Here is a 24,144-nt window from a genome sequence, read left to right as displayed (position 1 = left end):
CTACCAAAAAATCGATTTATTATAAGATTTTTCTTATTTTAGCCCATATTTATCCAATTTTATCCAATTTTATCCAACTTTTCCTAAAATCTTTTCAAATACAACAAAATTCGGTTTTATTAATCTTTTTTTTTCCTTTCTCTCCAGTCTACCCCACTATTGATTGTTTCTTCTCCGATTATAATCATCCATAATTAACATGATTAGAAATTTTCAAAGATATATGTTAAGACTTGTCTAGCTTTTGAATTAAATTTCCCTCTTATCGTTTTCATTTTTTTTGAAATTCAGTTCACATTTTTTTTGCTTTGTTCAAATGTTAACTACACACTACACTTATTTTTAACTGCAATGTGTTCACACATAAAGTTGAGATCTCCGATTGCATCTGAATTCCAACTCGGCAACATTTGGACGTCTGATCACATGAATATTCTGAATTGCAACATCGCCTGGAAGATTAACAAAAACTGGCAACGTTTCTTGGGAAGTTAGGATAATTCTCCCTGCAGATTCTCGTATGTTTAAACCCTCTGGGAATCCATGGTTGAGGTAACCAAAAGTGACAATAGCTCGCCAGCCTTCGTTGCTTTCATTGTAGGTTATCCCAATTGAATCGGTGCTAAAAAAATCGAGTTTTTACTTTTGTTGTTTTTTCCGCAGCTTCTCGACTCATGACCACCCAAAGAAGTGTTGACGAAAAATCAATCAAAAAAAATATTGATTAGATATTAAATACAACCATTAGAACAAACTTCTTGTCAAGCTTTTTCTAATTTTACAGCCGCTACGTCCGATCACAGGCCCCCACTCTTTCAAAATAATAGACTAATTCTGCCTGATAGACCTCCTAAATCGATTCATAAATCTTCTGAGTCAAAAAACAATTTTCCAATTCATAAAAGATTTAATTTTCATTTTAAAATTCTATGATCTGACTCAGTCTTTTTTTGCAAAAGGTCCTTTATCTTTGTTGCTTGGTATTCAATTCGTTGTTTTTTGTTTTCTCTCTTTAATGTCTTTTCCAAAGTAAAATAATGAAAAGTTAAATTTTTCCAACATTTTTTTAAGCTTTCCATAAGATTTTTTATAAATAAGTTGGTAGATCAGTGATTATGCCTGATTATGGCTGATTTAGTAACTTAAATCTAGATTATCTATTAGTATATTTATAAAAAAAGAACACTTAAATTCCTGAAATGATATAAAAATACATCATGCAGGTAGTGTATGTAATTAATAAATAAAGAGAAAAGTTATTTTTGAATGGTGAACATCGAATAATAGAAATGGTAGATAAATAGATATGTTAATAAACATATAGGTAGGAACAGCACACATCATGAACTAAATATGAATTTTACGCCACCTTAATTGGCCAAACTTAATTTGGCCTGGGGCCTTGTTGAATTGTTCTAAAAAGTGAGCTTTGTATATTTTTTTGGAAGTTACAGAAGATTTTGACAAGGTTTCATTCGCCCTCAAAAATTCATTATGATATCATACACCACTATTGATCACCCCCTGTCTATGTATTTAGTTCTAGCAACAAATTATCTCGTCCGATTGTGAAAATAAAAGTTCGCCGTTGGTAATGGAATGCAAGAATTATTTTTAATTGCTTGCTTTTTGTAATTAAATATTTGTCTGGTATATAGTGCAACCCTATATTGTATAAACATTCGAACAGGTAATGTGTGATTCATCAGTTTAAGATCGTCAGATGAATCAACCTTTTTACGATTGTAGCCAGCTTTGACTGCCCAGTTTAATTGTTTTTCGAGAGTTGTTGTAAGATTCTGAGATAAAGAGCACTGAAGTACTGCTTGATATTGCAGGTGACTTATAACAATAGAGTTAATAAGTGTTTTTTTGATGCTTTCAGGAACGCAGTTCCGTAATGTATAGATTGATTTTATGTCTTCTGCCATACTTCGGAAAAAAATTTTACCTCGGATTGAAAGGTGAGTTTTTTTATCAATAGTAACCCCAAGATATTTTACTTCAGTTTTTTCTTTAATTTTTTGTCCATCATTTGTAACTGATATATCTTTAGATTCTGTGAAGCCAAAAACAATGAATTCTGTTTTGTCAGCATTCAGCCTAAGAGAATTGCAATCAAAGTAATTAACCAATTTTTTTACATCCTTTCCAAGAATTTCGAGACTCTTGAATCTTTTTTTCGAAGGAGAAAATGACTGTGTCATCTGCATATTGAACTATATCAGAGACTATATTGAATTGCAGGTCGTTTTACGTAAATATTGAATAAAAGGGGACAGAGAACCAAACCTTGCGGAACCACTCTGATTAATTTCAACCAGTCCGATTCTACTTTGTTTGCTTTAACACAGTGAAAGCTATCATTAAGAAAACTTTTGATAATGTTCTTGAGTGAACCGGTAGAACACAAGGTTTCAGGTTTTGCGAGTAAAAATTCGTGGTCTATCGTATCAAATGTTTTTGATAAATCAAGGAAAACGGTTGCTATATGGTCTTTTTTATCAAGTTTGCATCGTATTGTTTCTGTTAAATATACCAGTGCGTCTATCGTGGAAAAATTTTTCGGGAACGCAAACTGCGTTTGGTGGTAGATATTGGCTTTCTGACGATATTCTTCAATTTGCTCTCCATATAGTATTTCAAAACCTTTTGATAAGGCAGGCGTTAAAGAGAAGGGTCTATAGTTTAATGGATCGTCAATATCACCCTTTTTAAATAGAGGAGTTATGTGAGCAAATTTTAGTTGCAAAGGAAGTTGTTCGGCTTTAAAATATTCATATAACAGAAAACACAACAGTTTACCGAGTTCTGGTCCTCCCAATTAAAGTGCCCAAGCACGCAAGTTAGACGGACCCAATTGTTTATCTTTGTTTAAGTCAAGAAGCACTCTTAGGCATTCATGGCTAGCTAAAAATCTAAAAGGAAAATTGAGAGGAACCGAGTGGTGGTTTTCAACCTGATAATTTCTATCATTATTATTAAACTTAAAAGCCCCTAAATGATTAAAAACGTAATTGAAGTGATTAGCAATCTCTTGTTTATTTGTTATGAGTTTACCAAAGCTATTTTTTAAGCAGTCGACTTTAGCTGCTGTTCCTTTGAAGTTTCTAACTTCATTAATAACATTCCATTTTTTTCGACCACTTAAATAATTTAAATCCACTGTCTCTGAAACTTTTCAAAATCTCTCTTGTAGTTGGAGTTCAATTGATTTCTTGTATTGAGTAGTTTGTCAAATATTTCATTGTAAAGTAGTTTTTCTTTCTTAGTTTGTAACTGTCTAGTTTTTGCGCTAACAAAATTTTGTGCTAAAGAGAAAAGTGGTTTATCGTTGCGTATATATACTTTTCTCAATTGAGCATGAATTCTCATTGCACTGAGAACAATATTTCTAAAAGTTGTGAATCGTGTTTCTATGTCTTTTATTGAGAAAAAATTCCAATCTGAGTTTTCAATCATTTTCTGAAATGTTTTTAAATCTAAATTTGTCTTATCAAAAACCAACTAACGGTTGATTTTTAGTGGGTGTTAAATTTGAAATCGACAGTGTTGCCAAATGGTCAGTTTTGATCAAGGTATCAAAAACGTAAGTTTTCTTTATCGTTTACGATCCATCCGTAATAATATAATCAGTTATTGTTCCTTTTTTGTTTCCTATTCTAGAGGCATGTGAGACGTTATTGATATTCAAATCGTTGGGAACAACAACTGTATCATTTTTTGAACGATCTGTTTGGTCCCAAATTATAGTCTCCCATTACTATTACTGGCATGTTTTGAGATACCGCCCGATCTATTCCTCTGACTAAGTTTTCAAAGAATACGTCGGCAAACTTTTTATTGGTACAGTAAAAAAATTTATCAAAAATTTTTGCCTGATTTTTAGGTGAATAAATTGTACCCACATGCTTTCACATTTTTTATTAATGTCTTCAAAGTCCGTACGCAACTTTGCTTTGTGTTTTTGGTATTAGCAACATCAAAACACCGCCTTTCTTCGCTTCGCCTCTGTCATTTCTCAAAAAGGTCAAATCACTTTTCTGTTTTCAGATAGTGTCGGATTTGAAAACGTGCTTAAGCATGTTTCAGTGAAGCCTTATATGCAATTAAGTCCGATGTCATTGACTAGATGTTTTAATTCGATGGAATTTGTATTTAAACTCCGACAGTTTAGATGTAGTATTTTTAAATTTTTGGGATATTTCCTCATGTGGTTGTGAAAAACGTCACTTTTTTTCGTATGGGCCTGGGTTCAATTCAAAGTCTCAACTATAGTAGAGAAGTAATAAAAAATAACAGCTAAAAATTGAGCAAATACCTGGATATAAAATAACTTTATATTGACAACATAGATTTGGGTGCTTCCTGCCTAATAGGTTGAAACTCTGTTTGAAATCCGGTGGCATGGGAGACCAACGATCTTTCAAACAGAATCAATAATAGTATAAATATATTAAAACTATTTAGCACTTAATTTCGTACAATTTTCGACCGACAGAACATAAACAATGATCAGTATGTTTCAAAATTTGAAAAAGTCTGGCGAGGCTTATAGAAATTTGGATTTTTGAACGGGTTTCAAATATTGCGCATGGGTGGAGCCTGACCGTTATTGGTTGGTCCAATGTTATAAACAACATTATTGTAAATTTTACTGCTAGCATTTACTAAACCAGATGAGGTTCTTAGAAGATAACTAAGAAGAAGATTTTTAAGCATTGGTACACCGCGAGAGTAATTCAGATGCACATTATCGTGGAAGAGTTGATTGTAGTCCTGCACATTTCCATTAGAGTTAGGAGTGTTGCGAATTATTTGGTTGAGTTTAAGCACTTGATAACCACTAGAATCATTGTCAAACTTTCAAGCAGTAACTCATTAAATTCGTCAATCAATTTATTGTTGTCACTATTAGCAAATCGATTTGTTAATGGTGGTACCTCACACAGTACAAACACATCCGGTTCCAATTTGTCTTTACATTTTTTGACCAGCTCGTTGAATTCTGAAAATATGTTACCAGCAGATTTATTAAACTTCAATATGTTGTTAGTTCTGTCTTGTAGGATGAAAGTTTTGAGCTTTTGTTTGGGTAGTCATCTAGTATTTTAAGCTTTTCCTTTGTTGTGGAACCCCTATACGCGTGGACACTACAGTCATTGGGAAGGCTTTTGTCTTCCTCAAGATTCGCTACAATGCTGCTTCCAAAAACTATGTTGTTTTCCTCTTTTTTGGGTGAGGTGGTTTTGAAAACTCTAATCTTTTCAATAAACAAACCGTCTCCAGTTGACGATGAAACCCCCATAACCTCTTCACCTGCCGCATTATCTGCGGTCATTTTGTCCTTAGCTAGTTTTGTAATAAATTCACAGATAAATTCTTCTTTCGCAGTAAGTTTTTTGAATAATTGGACATATAATTTGTAAGTAACTTTCTTTTTGACGGATAACCAGTCGTTGCGGGTTAGCATTTCATCTCCATTAGAATCAGAATTTATGTGATTATCACAATTTGCATCCATTTCTTGTCAATGCAATGTTTTCTATCGGTCAAAAAGAAACGTATTTAGAAGATCATGTGAAACGATTTTCAACAACAAAAGAGCAACAATTAAGAAGCTGTTCAATTCTCTGTTTGTCAATTGTCTGTCTGAGAATCTGTTTAATTCTCTGTCTGAAGCTGTTCAAATCTCTGTCGGAGAAGCTGTTCAATTCTCTGTCTGATCATATTTTTCCTAAGTTCGTGACATTCGAAATTTGAATCTTATTTTTTGCATAGTTTAGCACGCTCACTATTTTTACATTTATCACAAAACATTAAGTGCACAAAGTTATAAACCCATATTCAAGACCACCTTTTTGCGGCGGCAAATATGTTTTACATTTTAACAACCCTTTCGATAACGGGAAACACTTACTATAAGTTTCGCATATGATACAGTCAAACTTTCCAGACAATTTACAGGCGTGGTCCACTTTTATAAGGTTCTAAGATAGCCAAAGTGAAATCAAACAATAAATTTATTCCAAAATGGGAACAAGATGACCTTTGCAAAGTTTTTTTTAGCTGCAAACGTTTCTAACACTTCGACTGTTCTCTTTTGATCATAGTCCAACAGTTTCTGTAGTTATGGTCTCAGTGCTTGTGAATTAAATCACAAATGGGCTAAGTTAAGTCATTTAACAACTTTCCAGAGAAAGTTAACAACTTGAAGATTCATCGTTAAATGATTTTATCGATCTCATCAAATTGGAAAACATAACCAAATAACGTCGGATGAATTGCTTTCAAACGACCGGCGAGCGGTTGGCTTCGTCAGTAGCTAGCCATGGTTTAGTGAGCCTAGCTTTAGCTGGAATCAACTCTGCAACTTTTAGTTTTTAGCCTTGTTACTGAATCAAAAAAAGAACTGATATTTTAAAAATTTTCAAAATATTGCAAAGTTTAAAGAAAAGCCTCCAGATTTCGCAAAGAAAATGTTCAAAACTTTTGTCTTTTGAGATATGTAAAGTAACTCATCTGCAATACTTGATAAGTTTGTTGGCCAGTAATGATCGTTAAACGCAGAAAATGAAAAAAATATTCAAAATCTTTGTAAACAATCGCAAACGTTAACAAGATATTGCAGATTCAAGATTCAAATAAATTCAAGATAGCAAAATCTTCAAAACCATTTTAATGTCTCATGAGGCTATAAAGTGTCCCTATTTCAAACTTTAAATAGTTTCACTGGCTCATAAAGATACTTACATAAACTCGGAAAATGATAATAATTTTCCAAAAATTTGAAAAAAAAAATTTTATCAACGAAGTGCTAAAGCTGGAGTCCTTAAAATATTGATAACCACACCATTACCTCTAGAAACTCTGCAATCATTTATTATCAAACCTTGGAGGAGGTCCCTAGAACACTGGTGCCATAAAAAATTTTAAAAGATTCAAAAAAAAACTTAAAATTGCAGTTATTTTTTGAAAACTGCTTATTTTTGTGATATTATAACCTTGAATAACGTCCAGTACACCCAGAAACTATGCATTAGCCTATTATGAAACCCTTGAAGAGGTTGTGTAACTCTTGAAGCTTTTAAAAAATTGATAAAGCTGGAGTCATCAATATATTGATAACCATTCCATTAACTCTAGAAACTGTGACACAGCTTATCATCATTCTCAAACCATTCTCACAAACTTTTGAAGAAATTGGTTCAAAAAAAGTTTACATAAGAAGAAGCTTTCTCTATAAAGACTGCTTGAAGAAAATGATTGCTTTGTTTAGAAAGAGAAGCAAATTGTCACCGTTGAACTCAAGTTCATAGTTACGAAATTTTATTCTGGTCTTTGGAGACCAGTTTCTAAAACACTAAACAATTATGTTTTGTTTTTTTTTGAAAAAGCAAAACAAACAGAGCAAGTAGCTCTAAAACTAACAGTGAAAAAATCATATTTAGAACACAATGAGGTTCAAATCTAGAACCATTGAAGTTTGTGATTTAAAAAAAAGATAATAAAATTAAAACTAGCTTGATTTCAACCACTTCTTATTCAGATGATACTATCAATTAGAGGCAAAAGGGGCCAACAAAAATCACACAAAATCACTTTAACTTCTTCTGAGCCTAGCTTTAAAAGCTGCAAAATTTTTATACATCTTTCGAATAAGAGCAAGCATACAAAACATAGGTCCAACCAGTTATTCATGATGGGATGCTGTTTTACAGCAGCACTAATAAAATGTTCCCTTAAGTCTTAGTACTTGTCCTTAAAATAATAAGTAACAATTTTTGCTTTTGAACTGAAACTTGATTCAATCACAACCTGTAGAAATAAATAAACTGCCCCAATACCCCAATGCCTTCCATCTGAGTCTTATCTGAATGAATTTTCAATGCAAACTGTCAAAACACTACGCAACGGTGTTACAGTCGACTGCTCCGAAAACCATTTCTAAAAAGATGAAAAAATTTTAATTTCGCAGTCAAAATAACTTAAACTTGCAAACTTAAATTGATTCTACTCTAACCACAAAATCAAAAAACTTCAAACTTTGCACTGTTTTACTAATGATATTCACATTTTCGTAAGAGCACTATCCAAATCCTAAGCAGAAGACTTCTGTCAAAATATACCCAACCTTCATCTAACGGAAAATGAGAGACTCAATCTACAGCCAGAAGTAAATTTTGTAGACAAATTGAAATCAAATAATTTGAAAAAATAAAAGCTGTCTTTGTTTGTTGTGCTCAGCTTTTTTCATTGTGTTTGTTTGATTTGATGGTTTTTAGTTCAAAATAATAGCTAGCATCCATCTGTTTTCCGCTAGCGAGACCTGAAAAGGCCCCATAGAGCCAATAATTATCTCCTGCAAAAGAAGTCGTTGTCCGAAAACAACGATGTCAAAATTCATTCCAAGAACACATTCCACCAAAAGCATAGCCTAAAAAAACCAACTGACTAAGAAAAACAACTCAAAGCGTCAGACTTTGCCGAAAAACGAAACAGTAATTGCTGCTAAAACAATTTTCTTTTTCCGAAACCATTATTTTTGGCATTATAAGAATCAACTAATTCTTTGGAAAAAATTGAAAACTGGCATATTACTGGAAAAATCTTCATTCAACATTGACATCGTAAGATATTTATTTGACTTTGAAAATCCAAACTTTTCCTGACTTCGATACGTCTATGATATAGTTGAAAAAATGGCATATTTGTGAAGCATATCTTAAATAACATTCCTTGAAACTAATCTGATTTATAAAAAAATTTAAAACTAGTTTCCAGGTTTCAAGGAAACAAAAAACATGTTTCCTTGAAACCTGAAATGATGCCAAAGCAATTGAAAAATAATATAAAATTTTCTCCTTTGTGGAGGAAGTTATTGTTGAATTGAACTCACGTATTGCGAAATTTATGTTTTTCTGGAAAAATACAGAGTTAACAGATTAAAACCCGAAGCCAAAAATTGGTTATGGTTTTCTAGTCCTATTAAAACTTTCAACAAAATCAGATAGTAAAAACAAACAAGCACAGATCCATCATTTTGAATGAAATATACTGGAAAGAGAAAAAACATATAGTGAATATTCTAAAATGTCTAAACATCTTTAACAATAATAAAAAAAAGACAGGGCAACTTAAGATGGTGTGTTACGGCTGAAACTCTACATAGATAAAAGCAAAAAACAGGAAAAATGCTAAATTAAAAGTGTACGGACGCATTGTACTGATGCAGTAATAAAAATTCATCAGGATAAATTTGAATTTTGAAAATATAATAGATACTATTAGGTAGAGGTAAGTAAGTACACTTCATTGATAGCATCAAAATGTAATGGAAGTTACATAATGCTGTTCCTGCCAAAATAAAACAGAGATCAAAGATTTGAATTGGTTATATATATTCTGACCAAAATATCATGTTATTATAAATATCAAAATTATAAAATATTTTTTTCACATCCAATGGTTTAAAAAATAAAATAACCATTAATGGCGATCTTTTCAAGTTCCCGTATAGCAGAGACAGCTTTTTCCTAAAAAATCAAAAAAAAATCATTAAAATTGGAAATATTTGACAAAATATCAGAAATCAGATTTTTATGCAAAAAATTTTGTAAAACAAAAATATTTGAGTCAACAACAGAGACAATCAATGCGCGAATTATCACAGGGACGTTTTCACTTACATTGATTGCATAAAAGATTGCTCAATTATCCGAATACAAAGAAATTTGGTCTGAAAAATCCGAAAATAACCTAAAATATTTCTAAGCAAAAGTCGATTTGAACTTTAAACGCGTCATTTTTCTCTAAAAAACGGGTTAATATCAACTGCAGAGGTTTACCTTTTGGTATTTGTGGTCAAAAAACTATTCTTACAAGAAAAAATTGAACAAAAAGCTGAAAAATGAAATCAAATGGACGCAAAAACGGCTAAAACTGTTATCTATATGCGCCTATGATCTCAAAAAGACGTACCAAACATAAAAAAATCAGGCATAAAACACAGAGCTTGAACGAAAAACTTCTCTCCAAAATAATATTCCGCTTGTGCTCAATTTCGCTTACTGTTCAAAACGTCAACTGAAAAATTGTACTTCCGATTTAAAAAAAAACAAGAAAACCCATACTCCTCTTCTATTCGTAAAAAGACCGCAGGACTAAAATAACTGCTACAAATTTCATGTAATAGCTACAAACTTCAAAATATATAAACCTGATTTGTCGCTGTCGCTCATCCACCTGGTTGACACACTTTTCACAAAAACAGAATGTTCGTTGACTGCACCTGTCACCACGTTTTGATAACAATTGATACTTGAAAACAATCTCTGAATTGGTAGAGTTCTCAATAATTTGCAGATGGTCCTCCCCAGTTATATACTGCAGGATGACTCTTTCGTATTAAAACAATTCCGCTAACTTTTTTTCATGAAAAATTTCCAATAATCTCCGGATTTTTGAACAGGTTTTAGGGAATAATTGCGACTAAATGCGCAACAAACTTTAAAAGGTGTTTGAAAATAGCTGCTATATGAGGTCTGGTGGTTTGGTAGACACCGCCTGGGCCTAGTTGTCAAAGCTAAGAAATCAAGTTTGGAAGACTGGCGGGGAATGCGTGGAATTTAAGTAATTGCTAAGCTAAACTCGTTGAAAAGAAAATGTCGCGTTTTCTAAGCGTAGAACTTACATATATTTGTGTTTTGATTTTCACAGGCGTAGATTTTCAAACCTTTGGAATTTCTAGCTCACATCATTAAGTTCAAAAACGTAACTTTAATATTACATATGTTAGCTTTTAATTTAGCTTCTATCCTACATTACATTACGATATATGTTTTAGCTTTGATCTTATATCTTTTAGTTTAATTTAGCCTTCAGTTATATGATTTCAATTCTCAAAAATTTTCTGCCTTGATCTTGCATAAAATTGCATTTAAAAGAGCTGACTCGCGAATATCTAGTACTTATTCGTCGCATTTGGGTAATTTTTGGGGTTCAACAGCCAATTGCTGAGTTTTGTATTGCTTTTTCAAAGCTTTTGAGCAATAAATGTGTAAGCCGTTCTTAATCAAGATTTAACAAAAGTTCTTTTTACCCAACTGGTCTGCCCAACAGCAAAAATCTCCCCAAATATCATATTCTCAATTTGTGAAAATTGAATGCGCTGATGTTATGTCAACGCTTAAAAAGTTATGTGAGATAAGCTGCAACTAGCGTTGAAACGTTGGAAATATTAACGCACTTTGCTTACAAAATTATGCAATGAATGAGGTAAAAGAGAAGTAGAATCTACGCTTAGACGCTAAACATTATGTAAGACAGGTAGTAACTATAGCATTGACTAGCTGAAAAATTCCCCTCAGTTTCCCGAAATAATTTTAAGGTGAATGCGAAGAATTTCTGCCATTAAATTTGACTGAATTTTTGCAAAAATTTTGTTAGAAAAATGAGATGAGGCTTATGTAACTTCAAAAAATGATTCAACGTATACGGGTTTGCGCTGGTCTTATATCTTTTACAGTTTAATTCAACGTTCAATTATATGATTTCAATTCTCAAAAATATTTTTATTGATCTTAAAAAAATAGCATTTAACAGAGAGCTGATCTCGTTAATAAGTAGCACCTATTAGTCTCATTTAGGAAATTTTTGGGGTTCCTCGGCCATTTCTTTAGTTCCCCTTAATTAAAAATTAGTGTTTTGTATCACAAATTTTTTCAGGTCTATTGAGCGATAAATGTGTATTCCAAATTTAATCAAGATTTATCAAAATTATGTTTACTTAACTGGTCTGCCCAAGAGCCCAAATTTCTTAAAGCATCATATTTTCAATTCGTGAAAATTCAAAGCGCTGATGTTATGTCAACGCTTAAAAAATTATGTGAGACCAGCTGCAATAAGTGTTGAAAAGTTGGAAATTTGAACGCACTTCTCTTGCAAAATTATGCAATGAATGATGTGAAAGTGTTATAATTTGTAGAATAAACGCTTAGAAACTAAAATTTTTAAGATAAGTAGTAACTAAAGCATTGACTAGCTGGAAAATTCCCCTCAGTTTCCCGAAAATAATTTTAAGGTGAATGCGATGAGTTTCTGCCATGAATTTTTCGACTCAATTGTCGCAAAGTTTTCCTTAGAAAATAAGGTGAGTCGTATGTAACTTTAAACAATGTTACTTTTATCTTTCATATATTAGCGTTTAATTTTGCATCTACCATACCATACAATGATTTAACGTATACGGATTTGCGCTGATCTTATATCTTTTAGAGTTTAATTCAACGTTCAGTTATATGATTTAAATTCTCAAAAAAGTTTTTAATGCTCCTACATAAAATAGCATTTAACAGAGAGCTGATCTCGCAAATAAGTAGCACCTATTGGTCGCATTTAGGTAATTTTTGGGGTTCCACAGCCGATTCTTTAGTTCCCCTAAATTAAAAATTAGTGTTTTGTATCACAAAATTTTCAGACCTATTGAGCGCTAAATGCGTAGGCCGAAGTTAATCAAAATTTATCAAAGTTCTGTTTACCTAACTGGTCTGCCCAACAGCCCAAATTTCCCAACGTATAATATTTTTATTTTGTGAAAATTGAAAGCGCTGATGTTATGTCAACCCTAGTTGCAGCTTGACTCAACGCAAATGTGAGACAAGCTGCAAATAGCGTTGAAAAGTTGGACATTTTAACGCACTTTTCTTGCATAATTATGCAGTGAATGAGGTGAAAGTGTTATAATATGTAGAATGAATGCTTAGAAACTAAAATTCATGAAAGATAAGTAGTAACTACCATTTACTAGCTGGCAAATTCAGCGCAGTTTTCTTTAAAAAAATCTTGAGGTGTTTGATCTTTTTGTCATCTAATCTTGTCTTTAAATTCAACGCTTTTAATGCAACATTCCGTAGGAAAAATGAGGTGAGTTTTATCAATGCTATCACGGCTTATCTTACAACATTTAGCCAAAATTCCTCCGACTGCGTGCTTATTAGATTTGTTGCAATGTTTACGTTAAGTGACTCTATAAAGAGTCTCTCAGTCAGAAATGAGGAAGGTCTTAAATAAAGACATGGAAATTGCTTTCAATTTTCCCAGTTGTATTTCTTCAAACTACTTATATCTCCCTTTATGGAGATTTCCATGAGTTCAATTGTTCATTTATATCATTATAGAGAGCCATCATTTTAGTTTTTTATATGTGGGTAACTGGGTAACTATCTTGCTTAAAAGTTGCAACACGATTTCAGGACAAATTGCAGAGCTCAAATATGAAAGAGACCTTTGGCACAGCTATGGCTATCAGAAGGGTCTCTTTTGAAGTTATGATGAAACCATCCATTGTGTATCTCCATTTTAGGCCTTCAGGAAGTCGGTTTCTGAGATCACAAAAGTTGAGAACGCAGATCCAATTATCAAGGTCTTCATGGTAGGTCACTTGACTTCTAGTCGATCTAAACAAGAAGCCAACCTAAGTTTCCATTCCAGATCTTATACCTGCCATCAGACCTAATTGGAGGAGGTAAAATATTTTGCTTCCCCGATGTCCGATTTCTTGTTGGGTTCTGGAACATTAATTGACAAAAAGATCTCATAGGAAATCGATTTTTTACTCGTCTTTCCGCTGAAAAGTGTTCCACTTAGCCGAAGCCTTATTTGGAGAGTGTTGTATTAATTATTAATTACTAGAGAGCTTATTCAAATATCAAAGTTCTAAATGTTCATGCATGGTGTACGAAAATTCTCATATGTGTATTGAACATAACATAGAGGCTCGGTAATGTGCGTTCGCGCATAAGGTTCCAACCCCACTCTTACGCTTTCTTGACTTAATTAGATACCAAATGAGAAAGAGATAGAAAACGTTTAATGTCAACGACCTTAAGCGTTTTCTATCTCTACCTTTCAACAGAGATAAACCATTCAACCATTCAACAAACCATTCAACAAACAATTCAACAAACCACTAATGGAATAAACTAATGGAGAAAAAATGCCAAGTTAGAGGACCGATGAAAACTGTTGTTAATAGGGCTACTAGAAAAGACAATCATTAAAACCAAATAACAAACAAAAACTACGACCAAAAATATGTCTATTTTTATAAATAAAAAAACGAAATCAAACTAGCATCAGATGAAACCTAAAAAAAACAAAAAACCTATACTTCATTAAAAAAATATGACACCTGTCCTCAATGCTATTGGGTAACAGGTTGATAGAAAAAATAGCAAAAAAATGCTAAGTTCAAAAAAGAAGTTCTACATTTGAAGTTTGAAGACAATTGATTTCAAAGTGATCAAAATCATAGATATTAACTGAAATCACAAAGACACCTTGTATCACAATAAAGAGTAATTGAGACGTGTCATTAGGTACGTCATAGGTTTCGAGTTTACCTAGTAGGACTAAAAAAAAGGAAGCACAAATTCCGGCAAAGTTCACAAGTTCAATTAAATTTTGCACTAGTTAAAAGCAAAATCCTTAGAATATATGTCACTGGAAACGGTCTTGAATTTCTGACGTGTCTTGAATTCTTTAATTCCCAATTGCGCCTGTAATTATCGAGACTAAGTCACAAGACTACAAAATAACATCCAATACAGGCAGAAACAAGAACTTCACAAACATTTTAACGACACCACAACGTTTAAGGCACTTGTCTTACCACAATGTTTAAGGCAACGTTTACCTTAACGTTTAAGGCAATTGCGCCTGTTATTAATGAGACTAAGAAGCAAGACTACAAAATAATATCCAATACATGCAGACCCAAGAACTTCACAAACATTTTTACGACACCACAACGTTTAAGGCACTTATCTACAGGAATTGAAATCATCTGTTCCTTCTCGTCTGAACATCAACGGGTCTTCCTTATAATAAAAACTACGTAAAAAAGAAAACTAAAAGAAACCCAAAAACAGAACAGTGTCGAAAATTCGAGAATTTTCTATGGAAATAATTGATTGAAGCCTATCAGTCAAAACATATAACCAAGAGCAAGAATTATGTTTGAGTCAACAAAATTATTTGAGACTTCCTGCTAATGAAGTTACAATTACGAGTAAAATGATGACCAATACAATATCAAAAAGTAGAAACATTGTTAATTTATTCAAAATGCTCACTTGAAAAGTATTTAGCTATAAACTTAAACCTTTAACTAAGTTCAATTATACATCCTGGGGAAACAATTGAGACTTTCTATTATCAAGTATAAGTCGCATAACCTCAAAGGAAAGACAAATATACAAGCGAAAATACAAAGTCTCCACTAAATTTTGCGAGAGAACTGTGTCTCAGACAAAAAAGAGATAAAACTATTCAACAAAAACAAGGTTCCTATTTTAGCACTGTTTAATTTTTCAAATATGCATTCTATCAATTTTGTGAGATTCTGTCAAGGAAACAAAACGAACCTATAAAATATGCAACTAAGCACAAAAATTAATAGAAAATTAAAAAACAAGAAATTAAAACCGAGAAACAATTAGTTGAATATGAAACAGTTACCGGCAATCATTACAGGCAACCGTTAAAACAAAATCAATTGATTTAGATCTGTTTTTCTTCACAACGCCAAGAGTTGACAGAAATGCAATCAAATAGTGGCAAAGTTAAAAAATTTGTCGACTTTTTCTCAAAATAAAAAGAATCTTTTTTGTTTGTACCCTCAGTACGTTTTTTGCCCCCCAGTTACAGCAGAGCAGGTGCCATTACATAGTAAGACAATATGTAATAATACAGCACGTTCGTCTGGGGGTGCCCGACCTAATATTCGCCCCTTAAGCTGGCGGGTTGTCACAAGTGGAAAAGATCCAATACAAAATTCGAAGTCATAAGAAACATTAGATAACAACTGAAAGCCTTGTTTAGGATCGCTTATACCTCTTAAAGATGTTAATTGGATCTTTTATTGGCGAACCTAAGTCATTGGACTAAGAAAAGGATAAAAACGAAAGCAAAACATAAGAAGTTCAAAAAATTTTATGAAACTGTTTGGTCAAAGCCATAAAAACCGTCAGCTTAACGCTCAAAACTTAATGTATTTGTTGGACCTCATGCTTTGGACCTCAAGTAGTTTTTGTCAATAATTGAACCCTGACTTGAACTTGTTTTCAGTAATGAACATTATCAATTGTATATGAGGAAAATCTTTGAAAATTTTGAGCTTAAGATGAAAATGTCCGCAGTTTTCAGGTGTGAACTTCCGGCGAACTGAAAGAAACTGGGCCAAAATAAGCGTTTTTTTCCATTTTTAACGAAAAAATCTTAAATATTTTTTTTGCATACATTCTCTCCGAAACACTTGGATAGAACAGTTCAGCAACCCGCCTCTCTCTCTAAAGATGAAACCAATAACATAACCTTCAATATTTTTAACATTTTTTTAAGCAAAATCGACGAGAAATTGGGAGAAAAAATACAGAAATTTTGCACAAAAGCAACGTATTTCGGTCGAATGTTCACAAAACTTGAAATATCGATAAACCCTGTAAAAAAATGAAATTCAGAAGAAATTTTTTTAATTCCATTTTCTACGATTGACGGGCTTTCTGATTTTACAACTCACAACTCTCTACGATGATTATATCGAAAGGCTTAAAATGACTGAACAAAAAACCATTTGAGTATATAGTTCCTCCTTCCACTAAAGTGCGTCGGAACAATAATCCGCAATTTATAATAATCCGCAGTTTTAATCGGCAATTAGTATTACAAATGACTATTATGCAATTATTTACCATTTGGGTTTTATTTCAGTTCAATTGCAACAGCGCGGATAAAACTGGAAATTGTGAGTAGATACACTTGCTAATAGTAGCTATTTGTACCTATGCTGGTTTATTAATGAGGGAGGGTGGGGGAGGGGGTTGGGGGTTGTTGACGCTCATATCAGAAACGCTGGCGCATTATTGAGCTAATATCATGGAAATCGGAAAAAATTGGGAAAACACCTAAATAAAGCGATGTAAACTACAATTTCCTGAAAATTATCGCGTTGATCAAAGTGTACATGAAATTTGACTTGTTGGTACTAACATTCGATTCCTTGGAGATGCAGCAATAGGGTTTCCAACCTGAAAGAAGAATAGAAAAAAGTTAGTTACAGATTTTTACTATGCTTACAAAAAAAAGATGGAGAGAATATTAGTCACGATATCTGGTCGAATACCGGCTAAAAAGATAAAGGATGATCTGAGCGAGGGGCATTAGGGGGAATGGACGATTTAGGCCGAATTTGATGAAAGTATATCGTTGAAAAATTAATAGACTTTTGTGAACTGACAATATTCTGATATTCACGAAAGAGCAGTTCCGCCGTATGAGTAAGAAGCATGGGTTTTTCATTGAAACATAGCGAAAAGCCCACAAAAGGTTAATCTTAGAACAAGCTTGATAAAATGTTAACCACTTTTGGCTATTTTACTGATGACTTTTACTTAATTTTGATTTGCACAGCTGTTGGAGCATTGGTTTTACATAGTACTCCGATCGTGTCGTTGAAATTTTTACAAATGTACCTGTATACTACGTTTCTTTTTCAAGTTAAGTTCCACTCAAAATCCAAATATATTTTTTCAGGTCAAATTCTGATGATTCCGGTCACTTTTTTCCAATCGAATCGGCAACTTTTTTATTTTCTTGTTGCTCAATTTTAGTCATATTCCAATTAATTCATGCGTGTTTTATCCGGTCAAATTTCCGACATTTCTTGCATTTTGTGTCAGTCTTCGATTCACGTGTAACAGAACATATATACTTGTCAAAATTAGCAAATCGTTACATCACAATTCTGATTTTGCAAAAAAAAAGTTTAGAAAAAACTAATGTCTAGAGAACGTCTAGTGAAGTCATGCTTTGAGTGACAGTTTTCGATTTAAATTTCTTGTAATGCAAAGATTCTTAATTTTTCGAGCGTTTTTATCAACTATTCCCAGGTCTTGGTTGGTTTTGAAGTCAAATTCGGTTGAGAACTTTTAGTCTTGCTAAACACTAAGTTGCCCGTGTTGAAAAACCGGTTGTACATATTCGCATTTGTCAGGATTTTTCACGACTCATGTTTTAAGAAAACAGATCTGGACGTGTGTGGAAACGAATGACACTATTCTAACCTGAACTCAAAATTGGATAAAAAAGCCCTCACTTTTTACAAAGCGCTATCGCGAAGAACCAGGACAAAATTCAGTCACTCATTTATACGGCATAAATCACCAGCTTTCCAACTACAAGTAACTCATTTCCACGTCACCCATTCTCACGATTACAGTATTTTAAAGCATCTAATAATTGAAATGAAAGAAAGGTTAATTGGTGATTAATCACAGAAATTTTCCTCAGGATACTATTAGTGGACTAGGAATACATCAAGCCAAGCTGTTTTTGCAAACACCCATAGCACTGTTCACAGCAACAATTCATGCAATTTGTTCTCAATTGTTTACTACGATTAATACAGTAGATAATTACCGGCTCAAATGAACATTTGTCCTTGGGTACTCGCGACGGAAATATAAACCCTATCCACGATATAAGTAATTTATTTCCACGTTCTGCGTAACTGAAAATTCTCGGCGAAAGTATACATGATTCTTGAAGGACACATTTTGATCTCTCGAATCCACAAAACGCCAAATTGATTGAAATTTGTCTTTTTGGAATTTGGCCGCATAATAAAGCATGTTTGGTTTTGATTTGTGATATTTTTTACTCTTCTTCTGAAGCGAGCATACTGTGATCGAAGAAAAATGTGCTGTTTCTCTAAAGCAATTTTGTTTCGTTAGCAGCAATTTGAGCCCAATTTTGTACATTTTTCGGTAAGTACATCGGGATACCTCTTTTTTGTTTCAAAGTCCATTGCTATTCATTTTAAATTCGAGTTCCAGATTTTCAGTTTTGCAACTAAAATTCTCTGAGCTGTAGTTAAGGACCTGTACCGCTCTGTTTTTTCAGCTCCCCTCTAATTCAAGCGCACATTTTTTTTGGATAAAACGTAGCCAGATCAACTTTTTGAATTTTGCTTTATGAATTAAGCAGTAAACTGACGAAGTTTTCTTAGATCTCAAAATTTCTTTTAGTGCATAAGTGTGTTAATGAGGATATACGAAAAAATTACGATTCAAGTCAGATTAACGAGCTCACTCAGCCATATATTGAAGCATTAATAACTTCCTAAGTTTTAGTCAACTAAGTCCTTCAGGAATATTCTAGATGGTACTCGTAAATGTTAAATGAAGGAGTTTCAGGTTCTAAGGTATGTTGTTCCACTAAAAAATGCCGTGCACTACTATAAAAGGTATGTTTTGTAATTTTGTAGTTTTTGAAGCCTTTGTAGACAAAAGGTACCATACATCTGCGTTTATTCTCATTTTACGACAAAACTGTACACCATGAAAAATTCGGTGAGGTGAACAGCACTGGCAGAAATTTTTAACTCACTCGGAATTTTTCAAATAAAGGGGAATTTTTTTTATTAGTACTTAAGACTCATTTTCCTTAAGACCCAGTTTCCTTAATCTGCATTTAGTACTGATTTTAAGCAATTACTCATCAATTTAGCATTCCCTCAATTCGGTCTAGTTGACGGATTGTTAACAGAGTGAGGAAAAAGATTCTGAAGTCAATTATACGACTTCAATGTTGTTGATTTCCAACATAACACCTGTCTGAACATTTGGTGCGCTTTAATTTTGGTCTTCTACATTGTTTTGCGATTTCCGGGCACATAGGAAACAGATCACATTTCTTAACTTACCTGTCTGTATTTGGGGGGATTGCCTGACGATAAACAACGTCGCCCATGCAGTGTATTTTCATTGCTGATGTTTCGTAAGCCATGAGCATTGTTCATTACGACTTGGTTAACTTTTTAAAAAAATTTTTGCCTTGGAGATATAAATGCAATGATCTCTTTCTTCCCCATTGTATCCTAACCCAGAAATTTGGGCACCATCGCATAGTCCACCCTCTTCCTCAAAAGAATTGTTGAAAATTTAACGTTCAGGGTGAGTGCGGGGTCTAGAATGGGAGAGATTTACTTAATGTTTGATGAAGGTGTTGAAATTCAAAATTGAGTGCTAAATATATGTTTTTTCTAATTGTTAATTTGCTTTCGGCACCCAGGTTTATGACCATCTTTTCTCAGTAACTGTGACCATTTTGAAGATTATGTTTAACAGTGAATCAGTACTAGGATCTTCTCTGTCCCCCCCCCCCCAATACATTATGCACCCCCAGTAACAGAGCACGTGCTATTACATAGACTGGTTCTATTCTGTTTTGCCCCCCCCCAGCTTATAGGCTTACATCTTTGACGCCCCCAGGCGCACGTGGTATTTTTTTTACAAAGTAATGTGCTATTTAACAACATATAATGTAACTATAAAAACACAGAGATGGGGACAAAACAGAATAGACCCGTAAATCATTATGTAAAAATGTAACACGTGCCTCTGGGGTTGCAATCAGTAAGCACCCAGTAAGCTGGGGGGGCACAAACGGAAAAGATTCCAGTACTAAATTAAGATGTTTCCCGTCTATTCTAATCCCTCCCCGCTGCTTTACTTCCCCTGGAGCACTTGGCACTTTAATATAGTAGACAATGGTTACGTAACTCTGCTTGAAGTCACTGAGAACTTCTGTTGTTTATCGTGAACCGCGAAGCGGTTCGAGATGTTAAGCCAGAATTTCGCGGTTTTCGATAAACGCCATAACTTCTCAGTGACTTCAAGCAAAATCACTTAACCATTACTTAATATACGAAATGCGCATGTTTTAAAATGACGAAAGTCAGCTGAAGTCCACTTCTGGCTAAGTAGCAACTTCTGGCATTTTAACATTTTCGGCATATTAAAATGTGAACATGAGTGTTTTAACGTACTATATAACAACACAGATTCTGTAAAATGAGGCATAAAAACATAATTAATCGGAGTACCCGTGTTTACCAAAAATTAATAATCTGAGAACTTTCCTTTTGTGGATCATTAGTGTCATGGAAAACTTCTACGATTATAATAAAGTTAACACTTTCCCATAGAAGGAAATAGTATGATTAAAACTTTTTTCGTAGATAGAAGTTCTAGGATTGCAATTTTTTCATAAAAGGAATTTCTATGATAACAACGACCCCACAAACCAATAATGAATTTTTAATGAATGAATTCGGCGCTTCAATGAAGTTTTCAATTAAAAAATGTTTATTTAAAGTTTTTCTCAAAAACTTTTTTCTTCTAGGAAAATCTTTGACTACAAATTTTCCATAATTCTATCTTCGCTTGAAATTCAATTTTTCATCTTCTTTTTGAATAAGTTTTTTGAAACGTAGTTTGTTCCTGCTTTCCATGACGTTTTTAAAAATTTCATGAAAATTCAATTTTATAGAATTTGTTTTATGAAAGTTTTATGAATACAACTTTTCATAGGCGAAATAATATGAAGGTGGAATTTATAGTTTATTGATTTATCGGCCAAATCGGTCAGATTTGATTTTTTCATTACCTTATTATCTTTCTGAGCATCTCTTGTTTTACCCTAACGAGAGAAGAAAGTAAGAATGAGATACCATCCAATTTGCAAATATAAATAATGATCTTTTTGGATCAACTTCTGGATCTTTCCCATCAGCTTCCACCCACATAAATTACCATATTTCTGGGGTGGTGGTTATAAGCTGCAGGCCCATTAAGCTGGCGGAGCGGTTGAATTGGAAAGACCCCAACTTCTTAAAATCCCATGAAAACACCAATTACCCAAAAATCAGGAAAACAACCTTGACAACTACTTTGCAGGTTGTCACCATGGTCTTTAGTCCTTGGATTATCAATTGGAAAAGTACTGGCAAAAGATACTGATATGATCTTTTCCATTTGTGCTCTCTCAGCTTAGTGGTCGCATATTATTTGCACTTTCGTCGCACGTGCCCTATCTTTACATAATGACTTACTATCTTACTATGTGTAAGTCATTATGTAAAACGTAAAACACTGGGGAGCATATCATACTGGGGGATGACAAACAATAAATATCCAAGACTGATTAAACCGGGAAAATTTTAACAAAAAAAATTTTAACTTTAGGAAATCTAAAGAATAGCAGATCAAGAATTTCTGAAACTTAATATGTTAGAACAAATTCTTAGTCGACCGAGTAGTGGGCATGAGGCCCAAGGGGGGACTAAGATTTGTTCTAACGTATTTAAAGAACCAAAGGGTACGAAAGTGTTGAGTTTCAGGGTCTTTCCCCTTATCCCCCCCCGCCCAGCTTAGTGGTCAGCTAACCTATAGTAACCACTTATGGTTAATATACCATAAAGGGGGGCTAAAACTGTTTTGGGGACTACAGCGGCAAAGAACATTATTTCATTTGTAATTGAAGTTAAGGGTACAGTTTTGCAATTTTCTTCTGAAAAATATACCGGAGTTGAAATGCACTCGTTGACAAACAAAGCGAAGATAATACATTCTTACATGGTAACCTGCTTGTTTTTAAAGCCAATTTTAGTCCACATAATGTTAGTGGTTCTTTCAATTTTTATTTCAGTCGACGCCTACTCATCAGAAGTTTGTAGATTTTATTTCTCACAGGAACACTTGCAGGACTACTTAGGGAAAAAAATCCAGATAGAATTCGGGCAGTTTTCCGTTAGAAGCAGCGAGTTGAGCTCCGCCTTAAATCTTTTCAACGTGATCATTAAATGGTTGACTTCACAATGCCAAATTATGCTAAAACTGATTTCACGTGGTACTCAACTTGCCGATTCTCAAAGAAAACTGGCCAAATTCAATCTGCATATTTCTGTAAGTAGGCATGCCAGTTTTTGAGAAATAAGATCAACAAAACTTTTGATGAGTACGCATCAAATGAAGTTAAAATAATCACCAATATTATGTTGACTAAAATTGGCTTAAAAATTAAGCCGTTTATCATGTAAAATTGCCTTTTGTGCGTTTTACTTTTGTAAACGAGGGTAAACCAAACGTCTCCGTCTCCGACATCGAAGCAGCGATTATTTATAGCTGTTTGATTCAAGCGTCAGAAGTTAGGTTTCTAACTAAGTGTAGGGCAAAAATTTAGACTTTTACTTCTTTTAGTCTAAGTTCAATCTTTCAAACTAAGCTCTCTGCCTCGAAGATGCGACCGATGAAATCTTACCCTGAGGTCTCTAAATTACATCCGATCTATGCTGTCTTGAACCCCAGTGTTTTTGCGCCCCCAGTTACAAACTGTATGTTGTTATATAGCACGTTACTATGTAAAAAAATACCTCGTAAAGTTATAAGCCCACAAAGCTCGGGGGGGGGGAAACAGAATAGATGCATTTCATCGTACCCTGGGGTCGTTCGAATATTAAATAGGCCAACATTGCAAATAAAACGGAAATGCGCGGTTGGGAAGACAGCGACCTTTGCTTCCTCAAAAATCAAACAAAAAACATTGAAACAGAAGAGAGTCATCAAATACTGTAAGTTTGCGTGTTGCTAAAGTTGAAATCTTAATCTGAGCACACAATTCACCCTTTTTTCTCCATTTCTGGACACCCCCCTCCCCCTCGCCTTGCGCGTTTCACAAGGCGGGAAAATTATAGACTGTTACCAAACCATTTTTTGCAGCCGTTTTTTCGTTATCCCAAATAATCGTTACCCCGAAAATGTAATATATTCTGTTTCGGCCTTCGGCCGTGTTTTCCCCACCTATATCAAGTGTTAATATATGGCGTTTCTATGTAATAAATTAGCGGCAGCACATCGGGGGGTACAAGACCTTTCAGCTGGGGGGGGGGGGGGGGGTGGTATAAGAAAACCTGCGACGGGGGGTTAAGAATACAATAGTGTAAAATCCAAATTTCAGTTATTTTCAGTAGCAACAAAGATATAAAAAGTCAGAGAAAAGAAAAATAGAAAAAATGAGCAGCAATCCACAAAGAAATACAACAAGGTAGTCAAGGTCAGAGGACTGACGTGGGAGAAACAAGCGCGACTGTGACTGGACGTACGTCGGCACCACCTAGCCAAGGGTACGGAAGACAATTTCCTGGGCAAGGACAGATGAGCTGTAGACAACCAAGTCCAGCTACCCAAGGTCCAGCTACTTACCAATCAGCGCCCTTTCCAATTAAAGTGGAAAATTTGGTCTATT

At 33.8% G+C, this 24,144-nt stretch overlaps 2 protein-coding genes across 3 annotated transcripts in view; one reads left to right on the top strand and one right to left on the bottom strand.

Annotated features, from left to right (window-relative positions):
* The window catches only part of LOC142353693 (plastin-3-like), a 577,871-nt gene that overhangs the window by 49,388 nt on the left and 504,339 nt on the right, over positions 1 to 24,144 (top strand). The window lies entirely within an intron of this gene.
* On the bottom strand, positions 312 to 19,901 carry LOC142353446 (uncharacterized). The gene is made up of 5 exons (XM_075405687.1): positions 19,763 to 19,901; positions 17,050 to 17,087; positions 13,286 to 13,457; positions 10,220 to 10,386; positions 312 to 622 (listed from the first exon to the last, which is right to left on the bottom strand). The coding sequence occupies exons 1-5, from the start codon at positions 19,856 to 19,858 to the stop codon at positions 358 to 360; spliced, it is 738 nt and encodes a 245-aa protein (XP_075261802.1). The 5' UTR covers positions 19,859 to 19,901; the 3' UTR covers positions 312 to 357.

Source organism: Convolutriloba macropyga, chromosome 14 (genome assembly GCF_964194025.1).
Source record: "Convolutriloba macropyga chromosome 14, txConMacr16.3, whole genome shotgun sequence".
Taxonomy (NCBI): domain Eukaryota; kingdom Metazoa; phylum Xenacoelomorpha; order Acoela; family Convolutidae; genus Convolutriloba; species Convolutriloba macropyga.
This window is presented reverse-complemented; position numbering and strand designations above follow the sequence as displayed.